General features: G+C 33.2%; 1 protein-coding gene across 6 annotated transcripts in view; it reads right to left on the reverse strand.

The window, feature by feature from the left end:
- The window catches only part of LOC134264025 (pleckstrin homology domain-containing family H member 1-like), a 37,289-nt gene extending 15,120 nt beyond the window's left edge, over window positions 1-22,169 (reverse strand). For 2 of the 6 annotated variants that reach the window (XM_062746321.1, XM_062746320.1), the window contains exons 1-6: window positions 22,039-22,169; window positions 19,329-19,424; window positions 18,292-18,328; window positions 15,752-15,971; window positions 6,770-6,832; window positions 1,010-1,168 (exon numbers count right to left, since the gene is read on the reverse strand). In XM_062746321.1, the coding sequence (XP_062602305.1) occupies window positions 1,010-1,168; window positions 6,770-6,832; window positions 15,752-15,895 (366 nt within the window). In that variant the 5' untranslated portion in view covers window positions 15,896-15,971; window positions 18,292-18,328; window positions 19,329-19,424; window positions 22,039-22,169. Of the gene's footprint in view, window positions 1-1,009; window positions 1,169-2,459; window positions 2,655-5,350; window positions 5,360-6,769; window positions 6,833-10,797; window positions 10,978-15,751; window positions 15,972-18,291; window positions 18,329-19,328; window positions 19,425-22,038 lie in introns of those variants that run through there. The other 4 variants (XM_062746322.1, XM_062746323.1, XM_062746325.1 and 1 more) reach the window with 4 other exon arrangements.
- Window positions 22,170-24,259: the final 2,090 nt, after the last annotated feature.

A 24,259-nucleotide genomic window follows, 5' to 3' on the forward strand; every position in this document is an offset into this window, starting at 1 on the left:
CTTAGTTTATTGGTTTATATAATAACCCACAATTCAGTGACCTTCAGTTTTGTTTCATCAAAACAACAGTTTGGATTTATAAAAACATTTTAAACAAACCTTGAAAATAAAATTCCTTGACAATGTAGTATTGACTTCAAAAATATGAGTAGTTCCCACAAAGCAAATTTGAAGAAAAAAGGGTAATAAATAATTATTTTGAGTTTTACATAAACTCTTGTTTAAAATAACCCTTAGATCTTAATCCTCTAAACTTTACTGATCAAACGAAAGCAAAAATCCTCATAAACTTTTGATTTTACTGATCTAGTCGAGTTATAAGCATAAGTCCATGACTTACATGTGCTAGGCCTCAAGACCATAAACTTAATGTGCTATTTCCAGGTCCTCTAACTAGATTCACCTATGACTAACATGTGCTTTCTCTTGGTCCTCTGACTAGATTCCCCTATGACTTACATGTGCTTATCTCCTGCTCCTCTAACTAGATTCCCCTATGACTTACATGTGCTTTCTCTTGGTCCTCTAACTAGATTCCCCTATGACTTACATGTGCTTTCTCTTGGTCCTCTAACTAGATTTCCCTATGACTAACATGTGCTTTCTCTTGGTCTATTTCTATGATTTCTATGATTTACATGTGCTTTCTCTTGGTCCTCTAACTAGATTCCCCTATGACTTACATGTGCTTTTTCCTGGTCCTCTGACTAGATTCCCCTATGACTTACATGTGCTTTTTCCTGGTCCTCTGACTAGATTCCCCTATGACTTACATGTGCTTTTTCCTGGTCCTCTGACTAGATTCCCCTATGACTTACATGTGTTATTTCCTGGTCCTCTAACTAGATTCCCCTATGACTTACATGTGCTTTTTCCTGGTCCTCTAACTAGATTCCCCTATGACTTACATGTGTTTTTTCCTGGTCCTCTGACTAGATTCCCCTATGACTTACATGTGCTTTCTCCTGCTCCTCTAACTAGATTCCCCTATGATTTCCCTATGACTTACATGTGCTTTCTCCTGCTCCTCTAACTGTTGTTGTAGAGATCTGATGGTGTGGGCCTGTTCCTGACATGTCCTTTCTAAGTCCTCTATCTTGGCATCTCTGTGCTCAGGGTCCTTTTGCTGCCACTGTAGTGCTGCAAGCTGCTGCTCCATCAGCTGTAGCTGTAAATGTATAGATAGTCAAACCTCGTTTTCTCAAACTTAGATATCAGAGGATTCGATGTAGCAAGTGGTTGCTATGTAAATTTGATGTCCTTTGTAGGTGATATATTACCTAACTTTAAGTTTTGATTTATTTTTAGACTTAAAAAGGATCAAATGAGACCCAGAATGAACCTTGCTCTTTCCAAACTTAATAATATTGATAATATATTGTTTAGCCAAAGTAAAATATAACCGTGGTCACACTTTCTGACAGCGTAGGTTGTTGCCCATGGCTAACAAGTTACTGTAATATATATTATTAAATATTTCTTCCAAGTCTACAGACAATAATAATGCTGGCAAAAGTTCTTCCAAACTTAATGAAGGCCAGTAATCAAATCTTGTTATTTTGCAACCACTGTAGAAGTGCATCATAAAGCCTGCGATGAAAGTCATCCTATTATCATTATTCTTCAACAGTATGTTTGCAGACTTTAAATTTTTATACAGATGTATGTATTAATGTATTAAAATTAATACATGCAAAAAATCCACGTAATATCAAATCATACACTGAACAGAGGAAAGAGGGGGAAAATCATTAACAGTTCAAAATTACAAAATATATATCTAAAAAAAAAAAAAAATTCTGTTGAAAAAAGGAGAGAATTCTATTAATTCTCTTATTATAAAATGTCATGAAATAAACTGAATGATTTATCTTTTCTGGTAATTTACAATAGTTATTAATGAGATATGAAAATAACTTTTGATTCTTTGACATATTCTATTTTTGTTTTCTGCATAATAATGTCACTTTCCTGCACTATTTCAACTGTTTAAAATTTGCTTTCAAATTATTAAGTACAAATGTATACATGCAAGTAATGACCAGGGCATGAATAAAGGATTACATGTATATTATTCAAAAATTCTTCATCTAATCAAATAATTTTTATATTATCTGGTAATTAAGGAATTACCAGATATCTCATTATTTCAAACTGAAAAGTGCATATTGTAGAATCCTTCATCAATATCTATGAACTTTTCTTTTTCTAACCATTGAAAACCAAAAAATTCATACCATGTGGCTAAAATGAAATTTACCCCAAGTTGAAAATCATTTCACTTTCAACAATTCTAACTGGAATTGGAACAGTCAATTACAGTAACTATAAATATCCTTTCAATATCCACATATCAAAAAATTAAGTAAACAAATAAAATAATAAACATTTTATAATTTAATTTAACAATATAAATTTACAAAACTCTAACTGAAAAATCAATGTGAAAATTTCATTACCTTCTGAATTCGGATAATGAAAGCTTCTTGTGCATTACAACAAAACATGATGAGTACTGTAGAAGTCCAATTAACAATGAAGAATTAATGAGTTGATGTGTCTATGTAAATGTACCTTTAACCACACTGTGACTGCACACACAGAATGCATATAAATTGCACACACACACACATTTTTTAATGCGTCTCTTTCGGTTCATTTGACTCGGCTATACAATAGCACCATATAAATATATACAAATAATATGAATTAGGTAACCTGAATATCAGAGATCTCTTTTCAAGATATCCATGGTAAATTAACCAAATATTGCAGAACTATCAAACTACTGTATAGTCAAATTTTAGGGGGGTTAAAGAATCGCATCCCAGATGGTGAATGATAATTTTTTTTCACAATTCGGCAGATTAGGAGCCCAGACAGTATTTTTTTTCTTTTTTATATAGATGCTCTCTTTTCAGGGCAGACATATACTTGGATAATCTGATACACAAGTACAGAGTGACAAGGTCAAATTAACATAAGCCAAAAATAATGTCAGACAGTGCTAAATATATACTTGTACACTGAAAGGTATTTCTGAATATGGAATTATATATCTAATGTGAATCCTTTGTGAAGAAACCTTCCGAAAGCCTTGCATATGTAAATTAAGACAGCTTTTAGTAAATGGATAACTGTAAAAGCCTTAAAAGTGCTTTCTCCATAAAAGTGCTAATGGAAAAGAATCTTTGCTGCCATGAAATCCTTTTCTTCAAATGTATTTATTAAGAAGTGACAAATGGGAAATACTTCTACGTGTATCATTTTACAACCTGTTTACATTGTTCTCATTTGAACTTAAGAAAACTGTACAATGAACCAGCTAGATTATATATTCCTTAGTAAAAAATATTCATTTTATCTTTCATGAAATAATTTTGACAGATACATTATTTGATTCCCTAAATTTCATAATGCAAATTCAAAATAGTTTTTCACTTATTGTTCAAGACACAGTGCAACATGTTAAAAAAAAATGTATCTCTGAAAAGACTGTTGTTTTATAGGTCATTTTTTAAAAATTCAAAAAATATTCCTTTTCAATCACCCTTTAAAATATTATCAATACATGTTAAATGGCAAAGTTTAAAGTAAGATATATGCCGAATACTATTCTATATGTAAAATTATCAGATTGTTTTCGGCCCTAACAGGCTTCAAACAGTCTGATAATTTTACATATAGAACAGTATTCGGCATATATCCATTACTTAAAAGATTGACAAATGGACAACAGGTGATTTAGGAAAAACTCATCGGAACCTTTGGTTCTTGTGAGCTAAAATCATAAACAGTAATAAAATGGTTTTTACAATAATAGCACTTTTAATCTTTATTTTATAGAGTTAAAATCAATTTTAATAATCCGTAGTGCTTTGACAAAGAATCTGACTCTATTAAATCTCTTGGAAAATTTACCATGCAGTAACCCAAATTACAATGTACATAGCTTGTGCAAAAAGTTTTGAACATAGGCTAGGTAACACAGATTTATTCAGTGTTAATCTCATATAAAACATCCAATGAAAGTATCATTCAAAAGAAACCCCCAACTGAAATTAGATAAATGCAGTCCCTTGATAAGAATAAAATTATCACACAAGAAATGAAGGGAAATGATGCTAATCAATGGGAACTGGATATTGGACGGAGTGTGTAATTTGGATGGAATTGATCCTACCAATCAATTCCTCTGACACTGACCGGGTTTATTCAGGGTCCCGTGGATGTGTGATGATTACTGCATTCTGTGTGATAATGTAAATCACCCAATAATCGGAATCAATGAACCTCAGTCCTTACCATGTAAGTCAAGGCCCCCTAAATCAGATGATGATTGTCCTTTGTGTCATACTAGCCTTAAGCTAATAATCAGTTGATAAAAAAAACTTGGGGTTTCTGACAGTTTTTGCATATATTACTGATCTCCTGATAATTTTTTTGTCAAGTATCATTAATTTTAATCATGAAAAGTGCTTTTTTATTCTAATAGAGTCAACATTTGCAGTTTCCACTGATAAATTATCAGACAGAGCATTTTAAAGTAGCATTTAACTGTCAGATTTAGCTTTTACTGTTATAAAATAAATCCAAAGCTTTGATGAGGTGATAATGAAACATGATCAGTTAAAAACCAGTACAGAAAATGTGTTTTTGTTTAATTACATTAAGCAAAACTGACACTGCCTGGCGCAAGCCTCAGTTAAACTTCAACATGTGCTGAACTATATACCAAAATCATTCACTGCACTCACAAAATATTTCAAATAGTTTGGTTTCCATGGAATCCATCAGCCAAGCTAATGGTCACATTTTCACCCTATGCAATGCCTTTCTCTCCATCTGCCAGTAAAAAAGAAAAGCTCCAACACTAATACATTAGTAGACCACACAGGTACCAGGTATTGCTTCTGGGAGAAAGTGCCATTTTCAAAGAATGTGATGATGAGCCATCAATCTAATTCTTACTCAATCCAAGGTATGACAGAGAAATAGATTTTCTTAAGGATCATCTGTTCAGTTGGGGAGATAATCTAAGCTATAATAATCATGTAGCCCTCTTGGTTTTCACTGATTCTTCTGTAAACAATCAGATTCTTTGAATTCCTTTGCCTTTGTTCTAACTGCACTCTTGTTCTCTGTTCTCGATGCCTTACAATTTTCTCTGATAGACTTATTGTGTCTCCATGGTTGATTTCTTACCTACCATTAGATATCAGAATTGGTTTTATTTAAATTTGATTTCTTGTCCTTTCTTTTGCTAAGTCCTCATGCCTCCTGTTTGAAGAAAAAGTCTTGCCTTTTGTCTGTCAGGTTAACACGATTCTATGACATTTTAAAGTGTTACCTTTTGTTCTGCTGAATCAGCATGAGTCTGCATCCTCATTAAAATGTATGATCACCATTTGTTGCTGCATTACATGATTCCTTTTAAAATAGCCTTTAAAAGTCTTAACTTTTGTTCTGCTGAGTCAGCATGACTTGCTTCTTTTTAAAGGTATTACCCTTTATGCTGTTGAGTTAGCATAGTTTGCTTCTTCTTTAAAGGTAATACATGTTTTTTGTTCTGCTAAGTCAGCATGACTTGTTCCTTTAAAGGTAATACCTTTTGTTCTGCTAAGTCAGCATATCTTGTTTCTTCTTTAAAGGTATAACCCTTTGTTCTGTTCCTTCTTTAAACGTACATGTAATACCTTATGTTCTATTGAGTCAGCATGACTTGCTTCTTCTTTAATGTATTACCCTTTGTTTTGCTGAGTCAGCATTACTTGTTTCTTCTTAAAAGGTAATAACTTTTATTCTGCCGAATCAGCATGACTTGCTTCCTCTTTTAAGGTTTTATGTTTTGTTCTGCTGAGTCAGCATGGCTCTGCTTCCTACTTAAAGGGTTAACCCTTGTTCTAATGGATGGCATGACTCAGCGTACCTTATTAATATCTTAATATCTGGTGAATCCACTTTACTTTGATTTCTCTTTCAAAATCTTAAACCTAATTATATTGTTCTGTGGAGCATGCAAGACAGCTTCTTTTTTGAAGGTATTACCTTATGTTCCACCGCATGACTATGCATATAACATGACTCGCTTCTTCTTTCAAGGTACATGGATTACCTTTAGTTATACTGCATCAGCTTGACTCTGCATACCTTTTGTAAGTCATGGCTTTTGGTCTGCTGAGTGCTGAGTCAGCAATAATCTGCTTTTCTTTATTGGTCTCATGCTGCTGAACCAACTCAGCTTCCTTTATGAATTGTCTCCATTTTTATACAGCTTAGTCATCTTCAGTTTTAAATGTCTAACCTACTGTTCCTTAGTTTCAGCTTGACATTTCTAGCTCTCAAAGCTCAATAAAAAGCAATTTAAGACTCTGTAACCCTTTTAAAATTCTAAAATTCTTCATTTTTTTTAATAATGTACCACTCTTACCTTTTTTCTGCCTAGTCAAAAACACTGATTCCTTTTATCAGTTTTCAGGGGGGGGTCTATCTAGTCATAAGAATTTATTTTAAAATTATCAATTTTTGGTCTGTAGTCTAAATTAATTCCTTTCTAGTTTGTTTTGTTTCAATTTTTCATCCTGCATAACTTTTATTCTGTAGATTTAGCATGCTGCTGCCCCATCTGATAAAAGTCTTTTCTTTTTTCTGCAAAGTCAACATAACTTTCCAAACAGATATTCTATTTTTCAAGAACAATCAACATCCACACCCCATCAAACTTATTATAATGTCTGCATGACTATTTTTGCCCATTTCTAGTTTTTACCTTTTGTTCTGCTGACTCGGCTCGGCTTTCTGCCTCCCTTTTCTTAAACTCTAGCTCTTTCATCTACAAGAAAAAAAAATTTAAATTACATATAAATAAATCATCTTTTCCTACAATTGATTTGTACGAGCTCATTTTTATGAATTTCTGAAACTGACTTGTACAAGCTCATTTTGATCGTTTTTTTTTTTTTTTCATTACTTTCACCTCTCATGCACATTTGTCAACCTAATCTTCAATCAATGACAGGTAAATTTTATTTTTTTTTAACTTGAAAAAGCAGGAAGGGCAAAAAAAACAAACAAACAAAAATGTCCGTATTTCCATTTCTTTATTAAGTCACAGACTTAAACCATTTAGACCTTCAACTTTGGTTCCAAATTGACCAAAATATGAAAGCAACAGAAGGTATCAAGAAAAGTACCTTAAACCCAGAGTTAAGTGCAGTGATCCTTTGTTATTGAACTTTTAAAATTTCCAAAATATTTCTTAATGCCACTTTATTCCCTTCAGCATACTAGTATTTTGGCATCTTTTATTGTATTCTCAATTATTGCATAAATAAACATAATAAAACTATACTAATATAAATCATCTTCATATAGATCCTATAATCTCAACTCAGAACTAGAGTTCAGAAAGTTGGTTGATAAACCCCTCCATGCCACCTGTTTCCCACCTCTCACACACCACATGGTAAATTCCAGCTGACAACTCAAAGCAAATTTTTCAACATAATTACCTTACACAATGTAATTCAGTCAAAAATTAGCTTAAAAAAGAATTGACTAAGACACTTTTTGACACAAGCAGCAGCATCTCTGTAATTCAGGGGATTATCACAGCATTAACACTAGGAGCCAAAATGTATTTCTAAAGTTTTTGTTTTCAACAACATTGAACTTGTCTGCTCAGTATTTATTTTTAATTGGAAGGCTGGCATCAATTTTGTTTAAAGACAACCAGGGTTGAAGTATGGAAAATAGATGTTTGTTCTATTTCTAGCACAGAAGTACCTGTGAAAATTTAATACCCAAAAGTGCTTAATTTCTACTAATATAATTCATTAACATTAGCACTATAATTGTGTTAATCTTTAAGATACACTTTGAAATTACATTGCTTTGTTTTTCATGTTTATTAATATTAACTAAATGCTGACTGACGTTTTTCACATTAATTGTTAATCCATAATTTATACACTGAATTAATGATGGATTTTTCCGCTTTTCCTTGATCATGACAAGGAGCACACAGCAGAGGTGACCGGTCAGCAGGGGATGCCCACTCCTCCATGCACCTGATCCCACCTCTGATGTTTTGGAGGTCTGTGTTTGCTCTGCTTAATTTGTATTGCTTCATGGACTTTTGAGCTTGAATACTGTTTGTTTTCTCCAAGTATCTCATCAATAAACATATGTAATCAAAGATTACAAAGCTCACCTCCACGAATGTTATCTATAAGCAAGGCAAATCTCGCATCATATATTTTTTTCTAGCCAGTGTGCATCCTGGGATAAATTTCCATGCAAGTTTGGTTTGATTAGGACTTATAGTTACTTGGAAATGGACATGATTAAAAAAATTAACTTATTCACTTATCAAAGAAAATGTCTGTCAGTTCAAACATCTGGAGCAAGTCTGGAAGTGTCGACAATTCTAAGGTTCATCATTCATGCTGGTCTAATCATAACAGGCCTGGTCAGGCCATATAATTACAGAGCTAGTCCAAAAACATTATCCTAGTCACTCATCTGGAAAACATAGGTCAAAATCAGCATCCTAAGCTTGTCTGGAAGTGTCCATCAATAGATACATCATCCATGCTAATTTGGTTAAAGCATGGCTAAAATTCACTCATCTGGAAATGTAGGTCAGATTCAGCATCCGAAGCAGATTGGGTAATGTCCATCCCTACCTGCATCATACAGGCAAGTTTGATCTGGGTAGGTTTTACAGCTATATAGTTAAATGGCAGTTGACTGTTAAAAAAAATAACCCTGTCACTCATCTGGAATATGTATGTCAGATGCAGCATCCGAAGCAAGTCCGGTTAGTGTCCATCCTAATATATATCATCCAAGCAAGTTTTGTCCAGGTAGGACTTACAGCTACTTGGGAAAGGACCTGCTCCAAAAAATTTAATCTGGTCCAAGACCTGCTCCAAGAACTTTAACTTGACAACTCATCTGGAAATGCAGGTCAGATCTAGCATCCGAAGCAAGTGTGGTTGTGTCCATCCTTACATGCAATGTCAATGCAAGTATAGTCCAGAAAGGGCTTATGGTTCCTTGGGAATGGACTTTCTCCTAAAACTTTAACTGGGACACCAATATGCTATAGCATAAGCTCATCTCGACTTTGTCAAAGTGCTTATTTGCTTTTAAGAACATTAATTACTGGGGGATGTTTCTATAAATTCCAGTATCTTTCCAGTCTCAAAAAAAAAATCATTGTTTAGCCCAAAATATAAAAAAAACCTGCTCCTTCATCCATGATGAAATTATTTAATAAAATATCATGGCCTCATATCAGGGTTGCTGCTTTCAATGACCAAGTAATGTTGAATGTCGACATAAAAATGACCCATGCAGTTATTTAAACATATAAGACCGCGGAACATTAACTGGCAAAATTGGAAATATACAGCTTACGTCATTTCTATCTGTTACAATCAAAACATTCAGTGATAGACAGCGTAATCTGGAAAACATCGGATTGAAATTGCATCCACCCAAGCTACGCTACAATTCGACGCGGACGTTTGGAAAACATCGGATTGAAATTGCAGATCGAAATTCTTTTTCAATCCACCTGAACTGTTTTCAAAGCTGAGTGAATATATGTCCAAAAATCAACTATTTTCAACTGCAATACATTTTGTTTGAAGTTCACATTAATACGAGTTTTAGCTTATAATTTTTAGGGACGAAAGATGATAGAGGACAAAGATTATTTTTCAGGAGATATTTGATTCTAAGCTGGGGGGGGGTAAAAATTGTCGAGTCAGGTCATTACTTACATGTAATGTTTACATGACAACAGATTTTATTTCTAGGATTATTAGAGTGCATGAGTTTTATACTTATTCTCACTGAAAAATGTTGGAAAACTTTATTTAAATTTAAGAACACGTATATTTACCAAGCAGAAATAAAATATTTGTCCCTTCATATATTTCTTTGAAACACTTGACAGAAAATTCTGATTTATATTAATTATCTTCAAACTAGACAAAAAGAGAAATTATACTGTCTTTTGGGTCAATCAGTAATGTGCCTTCGAGCGTAGCTGAGGTGGATTGAAAAAGAATTTCGATCTGCAATTTCAATCCGATGTTTTCCAAACGTCCGTGTCGAATTGTAGCGTAGCTGAGGTGGATTGAAAATGAATTTGCTGCAATTTCAATGACAAAGGTAATGTTGAATGTTACCCGCCCATTACGCTGTCTATCACTGAAAAACAGATAGAAATGACCCATGCAGTTATTTAAACATATATATACCGGTATTAAACATTTTGCCTGCCAATTGCAATGCATTCAAGTTTGTCAGAGTACGTGTCTTAAATAATTAAAAAAGTGAAAGAATGAGAAAAAACTTGGAATAAACGAGTAAACTTTATGGAACATTTTGCTTCCTTTACTCTGCTAAAATTCTTCAAAACTATCTGGCATTGCACATTTTTATTGCACGACACACACACAAACCAATACTGTGTAGCTCAATATGACATCATGATACAGTAAAAATTGTCTATTCAAGCCAAAACTGCATGGTTAAAAAAAATTAGCTGGTTGACAGCAATTCTAAGTTGCATGAAAAATTCAATTTTTATGTGCCAATGAAGGTTATAGTAATTTGCAGCAAACATTGCATTTATTATATCCCAAAAGACACAATTAACCAATAAACATTTTTAAAATAAAAGGATCTTTCAATTACAATTATATCAACAACCAATTAAACTGTGATACTCAACAATGATGATAGCAAAGCTTGTTGACTCCAACATCAAAAGTAACATACCCACACATAATGCCCACGGGGAATTCTAGGAAACTGAGCCATTATTTCGGTGTCGTTGTGAATGCCACACAGTTAGAAAAAAGCAAGTTCTAAGGTTACAGAAATCGAAAACCTTGCAGCATCCTGAGGCAGACCAATCTCTTCCAGTGCCACACCAAGACAGGCAGCCTTTATGCCGTTTGGTTTAATCTGGCTTTGGGCCAGACCACGGCAAACAAAATTCCGTATCAGAGGGCTCCTCATTATTGTTTACTTTTTTTGCCCTAGTAGACAATAATGAATTTGTTTTTTGTTATTGTTCCGTGATGATACATCAAGTTTTGTGCACACATCATGTGGTGTTTCCCATGACCGATTTAAAAAGAATGTTATCTTTCGAATTGAAGACATATCTACTATATCAGTATATTTTCTTCAAAGCATCATAAAGATATTCTTGATATTGAGAAAAATGTTCTTCAAACTGAGTTCCCACTATACACAGAAAATACATATTACAAAACTTTACATCAAATTACTTTATCTAAAAGAGGAATCTTTAATATATTAGTGATCTTCATGGTGTAATAAACTATATGTGAAAGGGACATTTTTCTAAGCTTTTATTTACTTGCATGTAAAAATTTATTCACATACAAAGTGCTTGGAGAAAATATTTAAGAAAACATCAAAGACCAAACTCCTTACTCCAAGAACTACATGTTGTAAGATAATAGGGGATGACTTTCATCTGGCTCCTCACCATTATTGCTTCTGTAACAAACAGATGTAATGCGCCACAAAAACAAGATAAGACTCCAGGATTGTGACAGCTTTGTCATATACACCCTGTTTCCTGTCACTGTTAAACTCATTATACATATATTTCATGGTTGAAAAAAAAAACAAATTCAGGTATCATTATTTTTAAAGTGAGTAGAAACCAGAAGTCTCTGATAAGACTGTTGCTCTTCTGGTTTTTACTTGGAACAAAAGAAGAGAAAAGTAGCACTTCGACTTGAAACAATCCAACAGCAATAAATAGAATACTATTAATGATCCTTGATTTAGTTTCTTTTTGTGGCAAGATTAATTACAATTAATAGGTTAACTGTAGGAAAAGTAGTCTTTTGAAAGAATTTTACAGACTTTGCTTTCTTCTGATTTGTGTCATTTAAATGGACTATTAATGAGCTTTTATACTCTTTATAATCTCCATTTTTCATCCCTTCATCAAAGTAAAAAAAAATACATAGAGATTTATGCATCTCGCTATTGTGTTCTTGCATGTCAAGTATACTAAAATCAGACCAAAACTGTATGAGTAGTGATCTGAAATTATTTGACAGAAATTGCTGTCTTTAGTAGCCATTCAATGAAATAAACAAGAGGCCCACGGGCCTTATAGGTCACCTGAGTATCATGTAACAACTTTCCAACAATTGAATTTGGTTCTGTTTTAAACCAGAGGCCATGAAATTCACAATTTTGAAAGAGGCACCATTGCTTATCATAATTATAAACTTAGCATGCTCACTCAATTTACTAAATACCCATAGGTAGATCAGAATAAAAGAGAAAATGCACTTCCACTTTATAACCAGTTGTGCACCCCACTGCAAAGGAACCACTAATCCTGGAGCCATGAAATTCACAATTTTGGAAGAGGCACTCTTGCTCATCATAACTATGTACTTAGTTAGTTTATTTTATACCCAGGAGCAGAGAAGATTTTGAAAGAAATAATGCATTTTCACAATATAATCTATATAGCCCCACCCTAAAACCCTGACCCTGGGGCCATAATTTTCACAATTTTGGTAGAGGACTCACTGCTTATTACATTCATGCTAACAGTTTGCTTGCTTGATGTCCAGGAGTAAAGAACAAAGATTTTTAAAGATTTCATAAATTTTAGTGGTTTGGCCCCACCCCTCATGCCCCAGGGAGGCAGGGACCATGAAATTCAAGATTTTTGTTCCCCTTCACCCATAGATGCTGTATATCAAATTTGGTTGAAATTGGTTCAGTGGTTTCAGAGAAGAAGCTGAAAATGTTCATATGTTAACAAACAACGACGGACGAAAAAGGATAGCAATAGTATAGCTAAAAACTGACCAAAAAAAATTATATATCTTAAAGTAGTCTACTTGTGTGCTAAGTTATATCGAAATCAGACCAAAAATGAAGAAGCAGCATTTTGAAAATTCTTTACAGATAGACAGAGAGACAGACAGACAGCTCAAAGTCTTACTATCACAAAAACTTTTCTAAACTCTGACAAGTACAGCTAAAAATTAAGCAGAAGGAAATGATTAAAAACAAAATGCTCATGGGCCACAATGCTCAGTCACCTAAGTAACTAGGGTGCTTCTTTTTCTTCATCAGTAGATTCATGATTAGGAGGTGAGAGTAAAAGAGTCTATCTATACTAACTGTATGTACTTCCACATAGATATGACAGCTCATGTCTTTGCTGTTCTTGAAATTTTTTCAAGATTTTACATCATGTTTTAATACCTTAGTCATAAAAGCTTGTACATGTGACTCTTTGTTCTATTGATTTATTATGATTTTGAAAATTTTCAATGATGTCAAATTTGATTTTTAAAAAAAACAAAAACAAGAGGCCCATGGGCCATATCGCTCACCTGAGAAGCTTTGACTATGCTGTTCTTTACTGTAGATTCCTTATTTTTCGCGAGTACTTTTTATCGCAAACTGTCTCTTTAACGTCAAATCGCGAGAATAATATTTCGCGAATTGACAGTTAATCAACAGTATTTACATGGAGTTCAACACCATATAAAAGCAAGTAATATTATTTCGCGAGCGATGCTTCTCGCGAGATTGTGCGGAATTTAATTTCCCATGTTTAATTAGGAATCTACAGTACCAAAAATTCCCCCTTGTACTACCTATTGTGGCCCCGCCCTACCCCCGGGGTCATGATTTGAACAACTTAAAATCTACACTACCCCACGATGCTTCCACATGTTTCAGCTTTTCTGATAATAGACAGACAGCTAGACGGACGGATGGACGGACAAAATGTGATCAGAAAAGCTCACTTAATTGAGCCTTTGGCTCAGGAGAGTAATAAAAAAAATGTTTAAATATTATTTTATTTATTAATACTAAAAAAACCAGCTAAATGAACCCGTTTAATCTTCTTTATAATTGTCTCGTGGGAAAATTTCTCACTAAGCGTTATCTTATTTTGTCAAGATTCCCACTGAGGCCAATCTGGTGAGCATACATTTTCTTCTTTTTATCCCGTTGAAAGACAAAAAACCTACTAATAACACAGAAAATATCTACACCATCATAAAATAATGCAGACTGTCACAGCAGCAACCCTCACCAGAATGATTTACGTTTTTCATTATCTAACCAGTGTGATGGGCATAATTAGAAATATCAACTAGACAACACATCTCCAAACACTGCCGTAACACCAAATTAATCTCTTTCCATGACAGATACAGAAGATAGGACCTAAAGATGAAAGGCATGAAAAATATTTCCAATAACACTATAGCTGGCCTGCTATGAAGCTAATAACAGAATATTGATGGAATTATTAAAAGGAGATCCTCTATTATCAAGCTGCAGGCTATGAAAGAATGCCGTCTTCTTTGGTCAGCTTGACCTTTTTTGAACTGAGTCATGGAATAGAGAGGAAATGTTGATTGAAATCCTTCCATGTGTAAACATTATCAGTAGGAGTAATCCCTTTAGCTGATAACATTGTCAAAATGTTATTTCTGCATTCTCATTACATGTCAGGTTTCTGTGCATGCATAGGGAAATATAGGAGAGTAGGGTTCAATACATTATATGCAGTGCTATGACAACTGTAAGACTACAAAGTTATGATTTCACAGAACCCCATTATACCATCTGTCTAAAGACAAATAATCCAGGGGCTCTAGGGAGGCAGTTCAAACAGCTAATCTGAGTGAGAACAATTGAGAGAGAGAGGGAGAGAGAAAGCAATTTACAGAGGAGAGAGAGAAGGAACATTATCTAAAGAATCATATATATTAGAATTACAATATGAACTATTCACATATTGTGGAAGTATCTTTCATTATATATGTCAAAATATTTTATATTTAATCTGTATCATAAACTATTTATAAACTTTAATTCAGCTAATGGAGGAGAGATTTATTTTATTATCAGTAATTTAAATTCATTAAGCAAGTATTGTATTAATATCTCTTCCCTGAAGTCAGCTCATTTTTCTTTCACATTGATTTTGTTATTTTTGGTAAATGAAATAACAGATATTGGAGATTGACAACATTTTGTACTTTTGAACTCTATTGGTGGGTATGAGGAGCATACAGATGGACTCCAGTAGATGTAATGACCAATCAGGGAAATGCTCATATCAATAAACTGAAGAGATAATTGATACTCTGATCAGATGCACTTATTCTCATTGAATAGAGAAGCAACAGAATAAAGGCAATATAATCTCTTCTTTTTCATACCACTAAGATTATGTTCTAAATCAAAAGTAATTGGGGTATAAATCATGTACAAACAATTGCCACATTTCAAAGGATTAGTGAATACCAAAAGATTACAATATCTATCTGAAATATTCTTTCCTGTTTCATTATAACTATTAACTTTAATTCTGTACACAAAGGGGTGCATATGAAATTTCTTTTTTATTTAAAAAAAAAAAACAAAAATATCGCAGCTTAATTTCTTCGTACAATAACCCAAGATCTCAGTAAAAGAATGCTTGGGTACTTTTCAAGTCTACACATCTTGGGAAAAATTCATTACTGAGTCCAGTTCATTGAGCCCCCTTCTTTTTTTGGACAGGTAATAGAACCTTATACATTGAAATTTCAATGAAATTTTCATAAAAGAAGTATATGTACACAAATTAATTGATAATTTCAAAGCCAGACATGTAAAAATAGGCTGTTGAGAAAAAAAATGACTGTCTCACCTTTTCTCCGAGGGTTTCCCTGATACGGGCCACCTGATGTTTGAACTGTTGTAAGGAGGCTTCTAGGGACAGGCACCGCTCCCTCCACTCCACCCCGTCCAGGGCCTGGGGGGACGCCATCTCCTTCGGTTTGTCCTTTGACATGATGTCCTCAGAATCTCAGTCCCTTCTGGAGATTACCTCCCAGCACTGAATCACTTTATCCATCTCTCCCACAAAGCTGCAGAATTTTTTTCACAGTATATATATATACAAAGAAAAATATTCTATTCAAAACTCTTACACAATGCTTACGATTCTCTTTGGCAGCAGAGCATATATTGAAAATTATCCAAAACTTCTAAAAGTCACTAAAATTGGCTGATATAAACACACTGGCATTCTATTTCTAACTGGCTAGAGTCTTCTGGGTATTAATACATGCAGGGCGAATTAATGATTGACAAATCTCCTTCACTAGAATCAAACTTGAATGTGTTATCCCAGGAACAATTAAACTGACAAACTGTCTTATTGATACACTAAAAGAGTAATCTGTGATAGATCACCACATCTTGACTAAGGCAAAATCAATGTCCACTGGTCTTTCTGAACACCAACCCTTGCCTATTAATTCCACTTCTTACACACAACACACACAGGTCTGGATTGCATATAATTCATCAATACATAAAGATCCCTCGGTATTTTTAGGGGGGCACTGACCGCCAGCCCCATAATAATCTATATACAATGTGTTCCTTACTACTCCCCATAACAGCTCTCTCTCAAAACCACTGTGGGTAAAAAAAAAAAGAAACCACAAAATGATATTTTTAAGGTTTTGGTAATTTCTTGCCCTCTCACAATAATTGCTTCCATTTCCATTGATCTTCTAAACTATTCTCTCAACCATGAACCACAAGATCTGAAACTGCTAGCATATACCGACTTTGGATCTTAGAATTAAATGATATACTATGAAGCTATCAAAAGATTTTACAATTAACATTCTAAGACCTACAGCCTCATTTATGTTTTATCCAACAAAATGCTATGAACTTCCTCATTAAATCTCAAAGGTGATGAAAACATGTGTAACCTCATCATCTGGTGGCCTAGCTGTACTTTTTGATATTGAAAGAGTTTTCTTTGCCTAGTGATATATGGTCATAACCTTTACAGTATGTACGGAATCCTGGTTCTACTTGTAAAAGCAGAAATATACACCGGGATTACATTTTTGTTTATTCCTTTGTTAACTTTTAACAAAGAAATGAAATCCCACACAAAATTTTTATATGACTATAAATTGAATATTTATTTTCGAAGCAACAAAAATTCAATGCCCATTATACTTTTTGATTGTACAAATCTACAAAATTTTATCCCCAGGAAATATGTGCTTCTGCAGTATTTATGTAAAAATATGGACTAATAAAACAAATTATTGTCTTCTGCCAATGCACTTAAAACTAATTCAAATAATCACTACAATACATACATGGAATATTGAATGCAATAGGTATTGATTCTCAGCATTCACTGTCAACCTCTTCAAATCTCATTTATTTGCTAAAAAATACTCAGAGTTCCTGCTTCAACAATTAAAAACATCTGTTATAAACTTTTTAAAATATTAAGCATGGTAAATGGAAGAACATTTGTACAGACAAACAGACAAAGTGATTTGACATTATAGGTGGGTGTCTTGGTGTTATAGTGAAATTTACATCATTTCATTGAAAACTGCTAAAATTATCATGCCTTAACAAAAGTGCTGACAGAAAGATGGACAGCAAGAAGGACAGACAGACAGACAAAAGGATTCCTAGAATTAAATGGTTCCTTCATTCAATTAAATGCTGTGTCCCTGATAAAACTTTTGAACTTATAATGGTAGTGTGTTTATCAATTTTATTTGTATGCAAATGGCTGCAAAAAAGGATAAGTCCACATAAAAAAAATCCAGACCAAAGTGCAAATTAGTCAATGTCTAGTCCACTTCAAAGAAAGTGCCCCAAGACAGATTGTATCAGAATAATTTGTAATTCATACAATTTTAATCTCGGTAGGAGCACCTTATCCTGGTGGGATCTATCTCCCAATCTGTGGGATCTGATTCCCGGTGTAACCCATTCAACCATTAAATATCATCGTAGAGATGGAGAAGCAGTTCACTGTCTTCCCGGCAAAGATACCAAACAAACTCATTTAGCTGGCCAACTGAAGAACACTGGAGCCAAAGAGAAACCTGCCACTGACAATAGAAGGAAGACTTCCTATATAGCAAGCTACAATACACCAATAACAAATCACCTAGGAACTGTAAAAATCAGCAGTTTGTACCTAATGAAATTATTGATTGCATCCAAATAATGAAAATAATGGAATGTTAAGAGTAATTTATCACAATTAAGATATAATTGATATCAACTATTCAGTGGCATGCAGAAAAACAAACTTCAAAACATATTGTTCCATTAGCAATGTTATGCAATAAATTTGCCCGGATTTATTGATATTAAACATATGAATAAAATGGGTATTCTTTGTCTTACCTTATAGTGATTCTGCTATGGCTCTGCTGTCCTGTTCCTTTAAAAAATGATTTTTTTTATGATGAGAAAACCATTCATTAACAACATGAAAAGTATTTAAACTCATGCATCAAATGATGCATCAGAGGAAATTTTCAACTGAGAAAATAATATCTCTTTTTATAAAACATATCTTATTAGTCTTAATATATACCTCTTAATAGCTTTATTTTTTCCACTTAACCTTAATGCTTTGTATAAAATGTATTTTAAAATGAGAAAGTGCTAGGCTGTATCAGCAAGGATAAGGAATTCTAAAAATTTCAGATAATATCTTTAAAGGTGCTATTGTCATATTTGTCTTTGTTCCTGATAGTAGCTGGCAGGTCAATCTTTTCACTGACACTTTAAATCATAATAATGTGTTTACCCCATAAAGCAAAGACAGCATTAATTATGGTTGGTCACTTTCATACAAAAGATTGACCATAAAGCAGATTTCTGTCATCTCTACTGACCAATTTTAAAAAAAAAACAAGGTTTTAGAAGACGTGATTAGAAAGTCCTAGCTGACCCAAAACAAATCTGGACCCTTAAGGAATCGTCAATTTAAAATTCATTCAGTTTTCCTTTTAATTATAATGGAAAATCAATTTAAAAAAAAAAAAAAAAAACATTTGTGAATAATTTTATTTTTTTAATGTTTAAAGGCTAAGATACTCAAATTAGTATGGTTAATTAAGAAATTATGTTGGGGAATATTAATATTATTCATCATACACATGCTCTACCTGGATGCTCATCAATAAACCAGCTATCCCCCAAGCCAAAAATCAATTACATGTAACACTTCATGCTCCACCAGAAATAATTACACATACATCTATCATATGGCCTCTTCTCATGCAAAAGCCAGTGCATATTAATTAGCCAGCAACTATTTCTGGTGAAGAGGAATTTCAGACAATTAACAAAAAGCACAGATGCACTTCCACTATATCAATACCACAAGCAACTGTTGGTGGTATTCTGTAAGTCTGCTTCATATATATCCTTACCAAGATCAATAGGTCCTCTTATTCACATAGCTCATGTTCAAAGAGACTTTCTGCTGCAGGCGTTAAACAGGGTTGAAAAATTCACTGCACCTAAAGCTAATATAGGACCAAAAGTAAATGACACTATAGCAAAGACAATACTGTTTTAAAGGGCCTTGCATCAATGCATTAATACATCAATGATATATTTTTTCTCTTGAGCAGCTTACAACACATAAAAATTTTATCAAAATGCACTAGTTGATTTATGTGTCAACTGAAAACCAAAAGATTTAAGACTTCTATTTTAAAGAAAAACAAGATGTGTTTGTCAAACACTAATGCCCATGTATGTCAAAGGTTAAAGTTTCTCAAATGCAAATAAAATTTCAAGGTCACGGTGAATAGATCAAAATTGTTGGTACATGTGTATCCAAAGGAAAGTCTTGCCCCATGGAATACACATGTGAAATATGAAAGCGTTAGTACATGAACTACCTGTTCAAAAGTTGGTTCAACTTTTTTTTTTTAAGTGGGTCAAACTCTAAGGTCAAGGTAAAAAATATTTATACCCTTAAAAGGTCTTGTCACAATGAACACACATGTAAAGTATGAAAGCCCTAGTACCAAGCGTTCAAAAGTTATGGCCAATACTTAAAGTTTGTTATTTTTTGTAAGTGGGTTATACTCCAAGGACAAGAGGTCAAATTTGGTGGTACCCAAAGAAATGTCATGTCACAAGAAATACACCTGTGAAATATGAAAGCCATACCCCCACCCACTCAAAAGTTATGGCAAAGGTTAAAGTTTTTCTGGACAGACAAACAGACTGATGGACAGGGAAAAAAAACTGCACACCCCAGAATCTTTGATTATGGAGCATAAAAACTGATGCACTTTCATTATAAAAATGCACCATAAGGTTTGCAACAGGCCTACTTTCTTACATCTTGTGCTACACATTTACATACATGTATTTGTAACCATTACACTTCAAAAGCTGAATATTCAGAATTATCTGGAAGAGATGTCCATTGTTCTGAAATCACTAAAAAAATATCTTTGTTTTCTGTTATCACAGATCTATTGTCTCAGTTGCTCGACTATATTTTATTAAAATATAAAGGAGGAGCATAATATTTTTCTTGCATTAATATATTATCTTGCATGTAGGAGGCAGAAATATGCCACCATATATAAGCTATTTTAAAGATGAATAATACAATCTTTGTGAGATATGTAATTGTGAAAATTAAAATACATGTATTACCAGTATGTAAGAAGAAGGTACAGTTTTTAGCTTTATTGAGCCCTAAAAATGTTATGTCATCAAAAAGTTTTGAAACTGGCTTAAATATTAGTTAAGTTTATGACTGTGACAAATCAGGAAAGAGTATGGCATGAGAGTTTACCATTCTGCATATATGACGTCATTAAATGTAATGCATTTCTCTGTTTTAAACAGAAAAAGCCTTAAAATAGCCCATTTCAAGGGTAATTTTCCTTTAGAAAATAGTGTCCATGCACAGTTAATTTTTTAGTATATGTTGTGCAAAAGTCAATAAAATATCACATATCTCAAAATCTTAGTGGGCGATGCCTGTGTACAATATTAACTGAAAGAAAATTCCATTGAAAATTGGTGTCTTCTGCAACTTTTTAAGAAAATACGGGAAAATGCACATGTTTATGATGTCACAATCAGCATTTTACAACACTGTGAGGAAAATGAATTGTATGATTTTTCTGCATTGAATTTCAACTATTCAGGAAGCAAGAGTGTTCAACTTTTACACCAGTTTTATTTTTTATAAAATTACAGGGCAGAATTTGTATGGAAACCATTAGCCCCTTCACGGTAACTGCAGTGTACACTTTTGCAGGGCAAAATAATAACGTTTGGCGAAATTTTTGTTGACAGATAATTAAATGACGTATCTTTAACAATTACTTTTACGTCATATTTCATCAAACTATATCATTTTGCCCTGCAAAAGAGAGTACCACAGTTACGATCTATACCTTGTTCTTCAAAAGAGGAGAATCAGCTGTGCTTTTTTTTTTCTTTAAATAACTGGTACCAGTAAATGGTACTATTCCCATAAAAAGCACTTTTGAACTGTAAAGCACCATTTTTTACTTTTTTAAAATTGGCATGTGCACCGAAGTGGCAGTGTCATCAGTGAATGATGGTGGCCGCAGTGTGGAAGAAGTAAAAGTAGAAGGTTAATTTTTCCCAGTTTTTTGACTAAAAATTCCCAATCAACTGCATGTTATTGACAGTGAAGTCTTTCTAACGTGTTACATTTTTGACAACTTAAAAGGGACTTTTATATTTCAAAAGAGACATATAAAATTATGTCTCTGATATTTTAAACAACATTTTGAAATTCCGTCTTTAACTGCTTTCCCCTTAGGCCTATCACTGATGACATACTTTTGTATTGATGTTTTCAGCAAAGGTTTAAAAAATTCATTCCATTTCAATTGTTAAGAGTTCTATTAAATTACTAGTAGCACTCATGACTGCACTTAGTGTTGAAGCTACTTCAGTCATGCTCTTATTACACCACCTATGCACCTCCCCCTTTTCGATTTTCTTTGCTTCGTAATTCTAAACTGTTTATTGGATAAAGTGCTAGGTTTTGTGTAAAGCTAGTCAAGATAAACACATGTACTGTACCGAAGATTCTTTTTCACAAATTCTGGTGAAAAAAACTTAATTTCTTACATCTTTTCCCTGCACGTTGACAGACGATCACTTTCTTCAAACCGGAAGTGTGTTTGTTGTAGTTTTCAGCAGAGAAGATTTTGTTATTATTTTTTCAAGCTGAGTTAAGTACAGTGGAAAATAATAATTTTTTGCGTATTTGACACTGAAGTAAATAAATCGATTCTTCTTTTCTTTTTTTTAATGTATTTTTTTAAATAAAAATAATATCCCCGGTACTGACAAGATGGCGGTGTAACCGTGAAAACTGTCGCTAGTGCTCAGTGTCGCTCTTAATAGAATATATAGGGGAAAGAGCGACACTGAGCACTGGCTTCTGCGCATGCCTAGGGATTTCGGTCGCTTCAAATCGAAGCGGTGTCCCACTGAATTTAATTCCATGGTAATAGTATCCAAAGTCGTAGATTTTTATGTTTTCTTTGTTTATTTTAATCTTAAAAGAAGGCAAGACAAATAAAATTTTAAAATTTTAGAACTTTTCATATTTTTTTTTTACCTCGTATAGAATTATTAAACGATCTTTTAAATTTCTATATTATAGAGAATAAACGGCTACACATTTAATCGCGGTAAATTGAACAGATACTTGTATTTAAAAAAAAAAGAAAAAACATGCCACAGTCCCTCAGTCATTTCTTAATAGGTGTGAACCGCGCCGTGGGCGTTATCTCAGACAGGTGTCAAAAATTACCTGTTTGTTAATAACTAACAAACATAGCTCCCCATGGTCGATTGATAATTTGATACCAATTAAAGGTGTGAACGGAGGTTTCAGTTTCAGTTTCTTTATTTCTTTAAGCCAACTGGCCCATCAGAGTTATACAACAAACATGATAATAACAAAAAGAAAAAACATACAGAGAGAGTGAACGTAAAGAACACATACATGGGAATAATTCTATACATCAATTTTATTTTTTTCTTAACATTGTTGCTTCGTTCAAAAATTTGCCCAAATTTACGAGATCTTTAATATTGTGAGAACTTAACAGCTGAATTAATTTAAAGACACTAGGCCTAGTATAATAATACTTTTTCAAAAATTTCTTTCTTATATCAATATACAATGGACATTTCAAAATAAAATGAAATTCATCTTCTATATCATGGAGATTACAACATGTACATAATCTGTTATTTTTAGGTACGTTATGGTGTCGACCTGTTTCAATATTCAACGTGTGATTGGATAACCTGAATTTTGTTAATAGCTGTCTTAATTTTTTGTCAATAGGTTTTGTTAAATACCATTGCAAACAGAAATTGTCAAATAAATGTTGATATAAATTACACTTTGAAGAGTTTGATATATTTTCTAATATAGCTTGCCTGGAAACATCTAACAGTCGTTGTTTTATAATGAGATAAGATCTATCATTTAAATTATCTTCTGTCCAAAGTTGACCTAGACCTAAGAGGGACAATTCTTTTTTAATTTGTAAAATCCATTTGTCATTATGTAATACCATGCTTTCATAACAGGACTTAAGAATGCAATTTTCAGTTGTTCTCAGTTTGATCCAATATTTGAAAATTCTTAATTTCATTGTAACTGCTAATGGAAAACGCCCGAGCTCTGAATAAATCAAACTGTTTGAGGTTTTCTTCCCCACACCTAGAGTATTTTTACAGAAATTTAAATGTACCTTTTCTACGTCAGAACATCTATGAAAACCCCATATCTCAGTTCCATAAAGTAACACGCTACATACATATGTATCAAAAATTGAACATAGAGTTTCTACATTAAATTCATACCTCTTTAATTTACTTGAAATAGCAAACATAGCTTTTCTTCCTTGTTCAGCAGCATGCTTCTGCGTTTTTAAAAATTTCCCATTAAAGTTAAATAACATACCTAGATATTTAAATTCATTCACAATTTCTAATTCAGCATTATTATAGAACCAGGATTCGTTATTGCGTAATTTACCACCATTTCTAAAGACAACAATCTTTGTTTTTGTTACATTAACAGAAAGGCTCCATTCTTCAGTATAATTGTACAGTGTGTTTAACATTTTTTGTAAGCCTTCTGGAGATTCAGCAAAAATAACCATGTCGTCTGCATACATAAGTATGAATAAATTTAACATCTGTAAATCAATATATGGACAGTTATCTGATATAAAACCAACCTCGAAATCATTTACATATAATGAAAATAATATTGGTGATAATGTTTCCCCTTGCATTAAACCTATATCATTGTGGAAGTAAT

This window comes from Saccostrea cucullata, unplaced genomic scaffold (assembly GCF_032062105.1).
Source record: "Saccostrea cucullata isolate Sc308-1 unplaced genomic scaffold, CSIRO_AGI_Scuc_v1 ctg339, whole genome shotgun sequence".
Classification (NCBI taxonomy): Eukaryota; Metazoa; Mollusca; class Bivalvia; order Ostreida; family Ostreidae; genus Saccostrea; species Saccostrea cuccullata.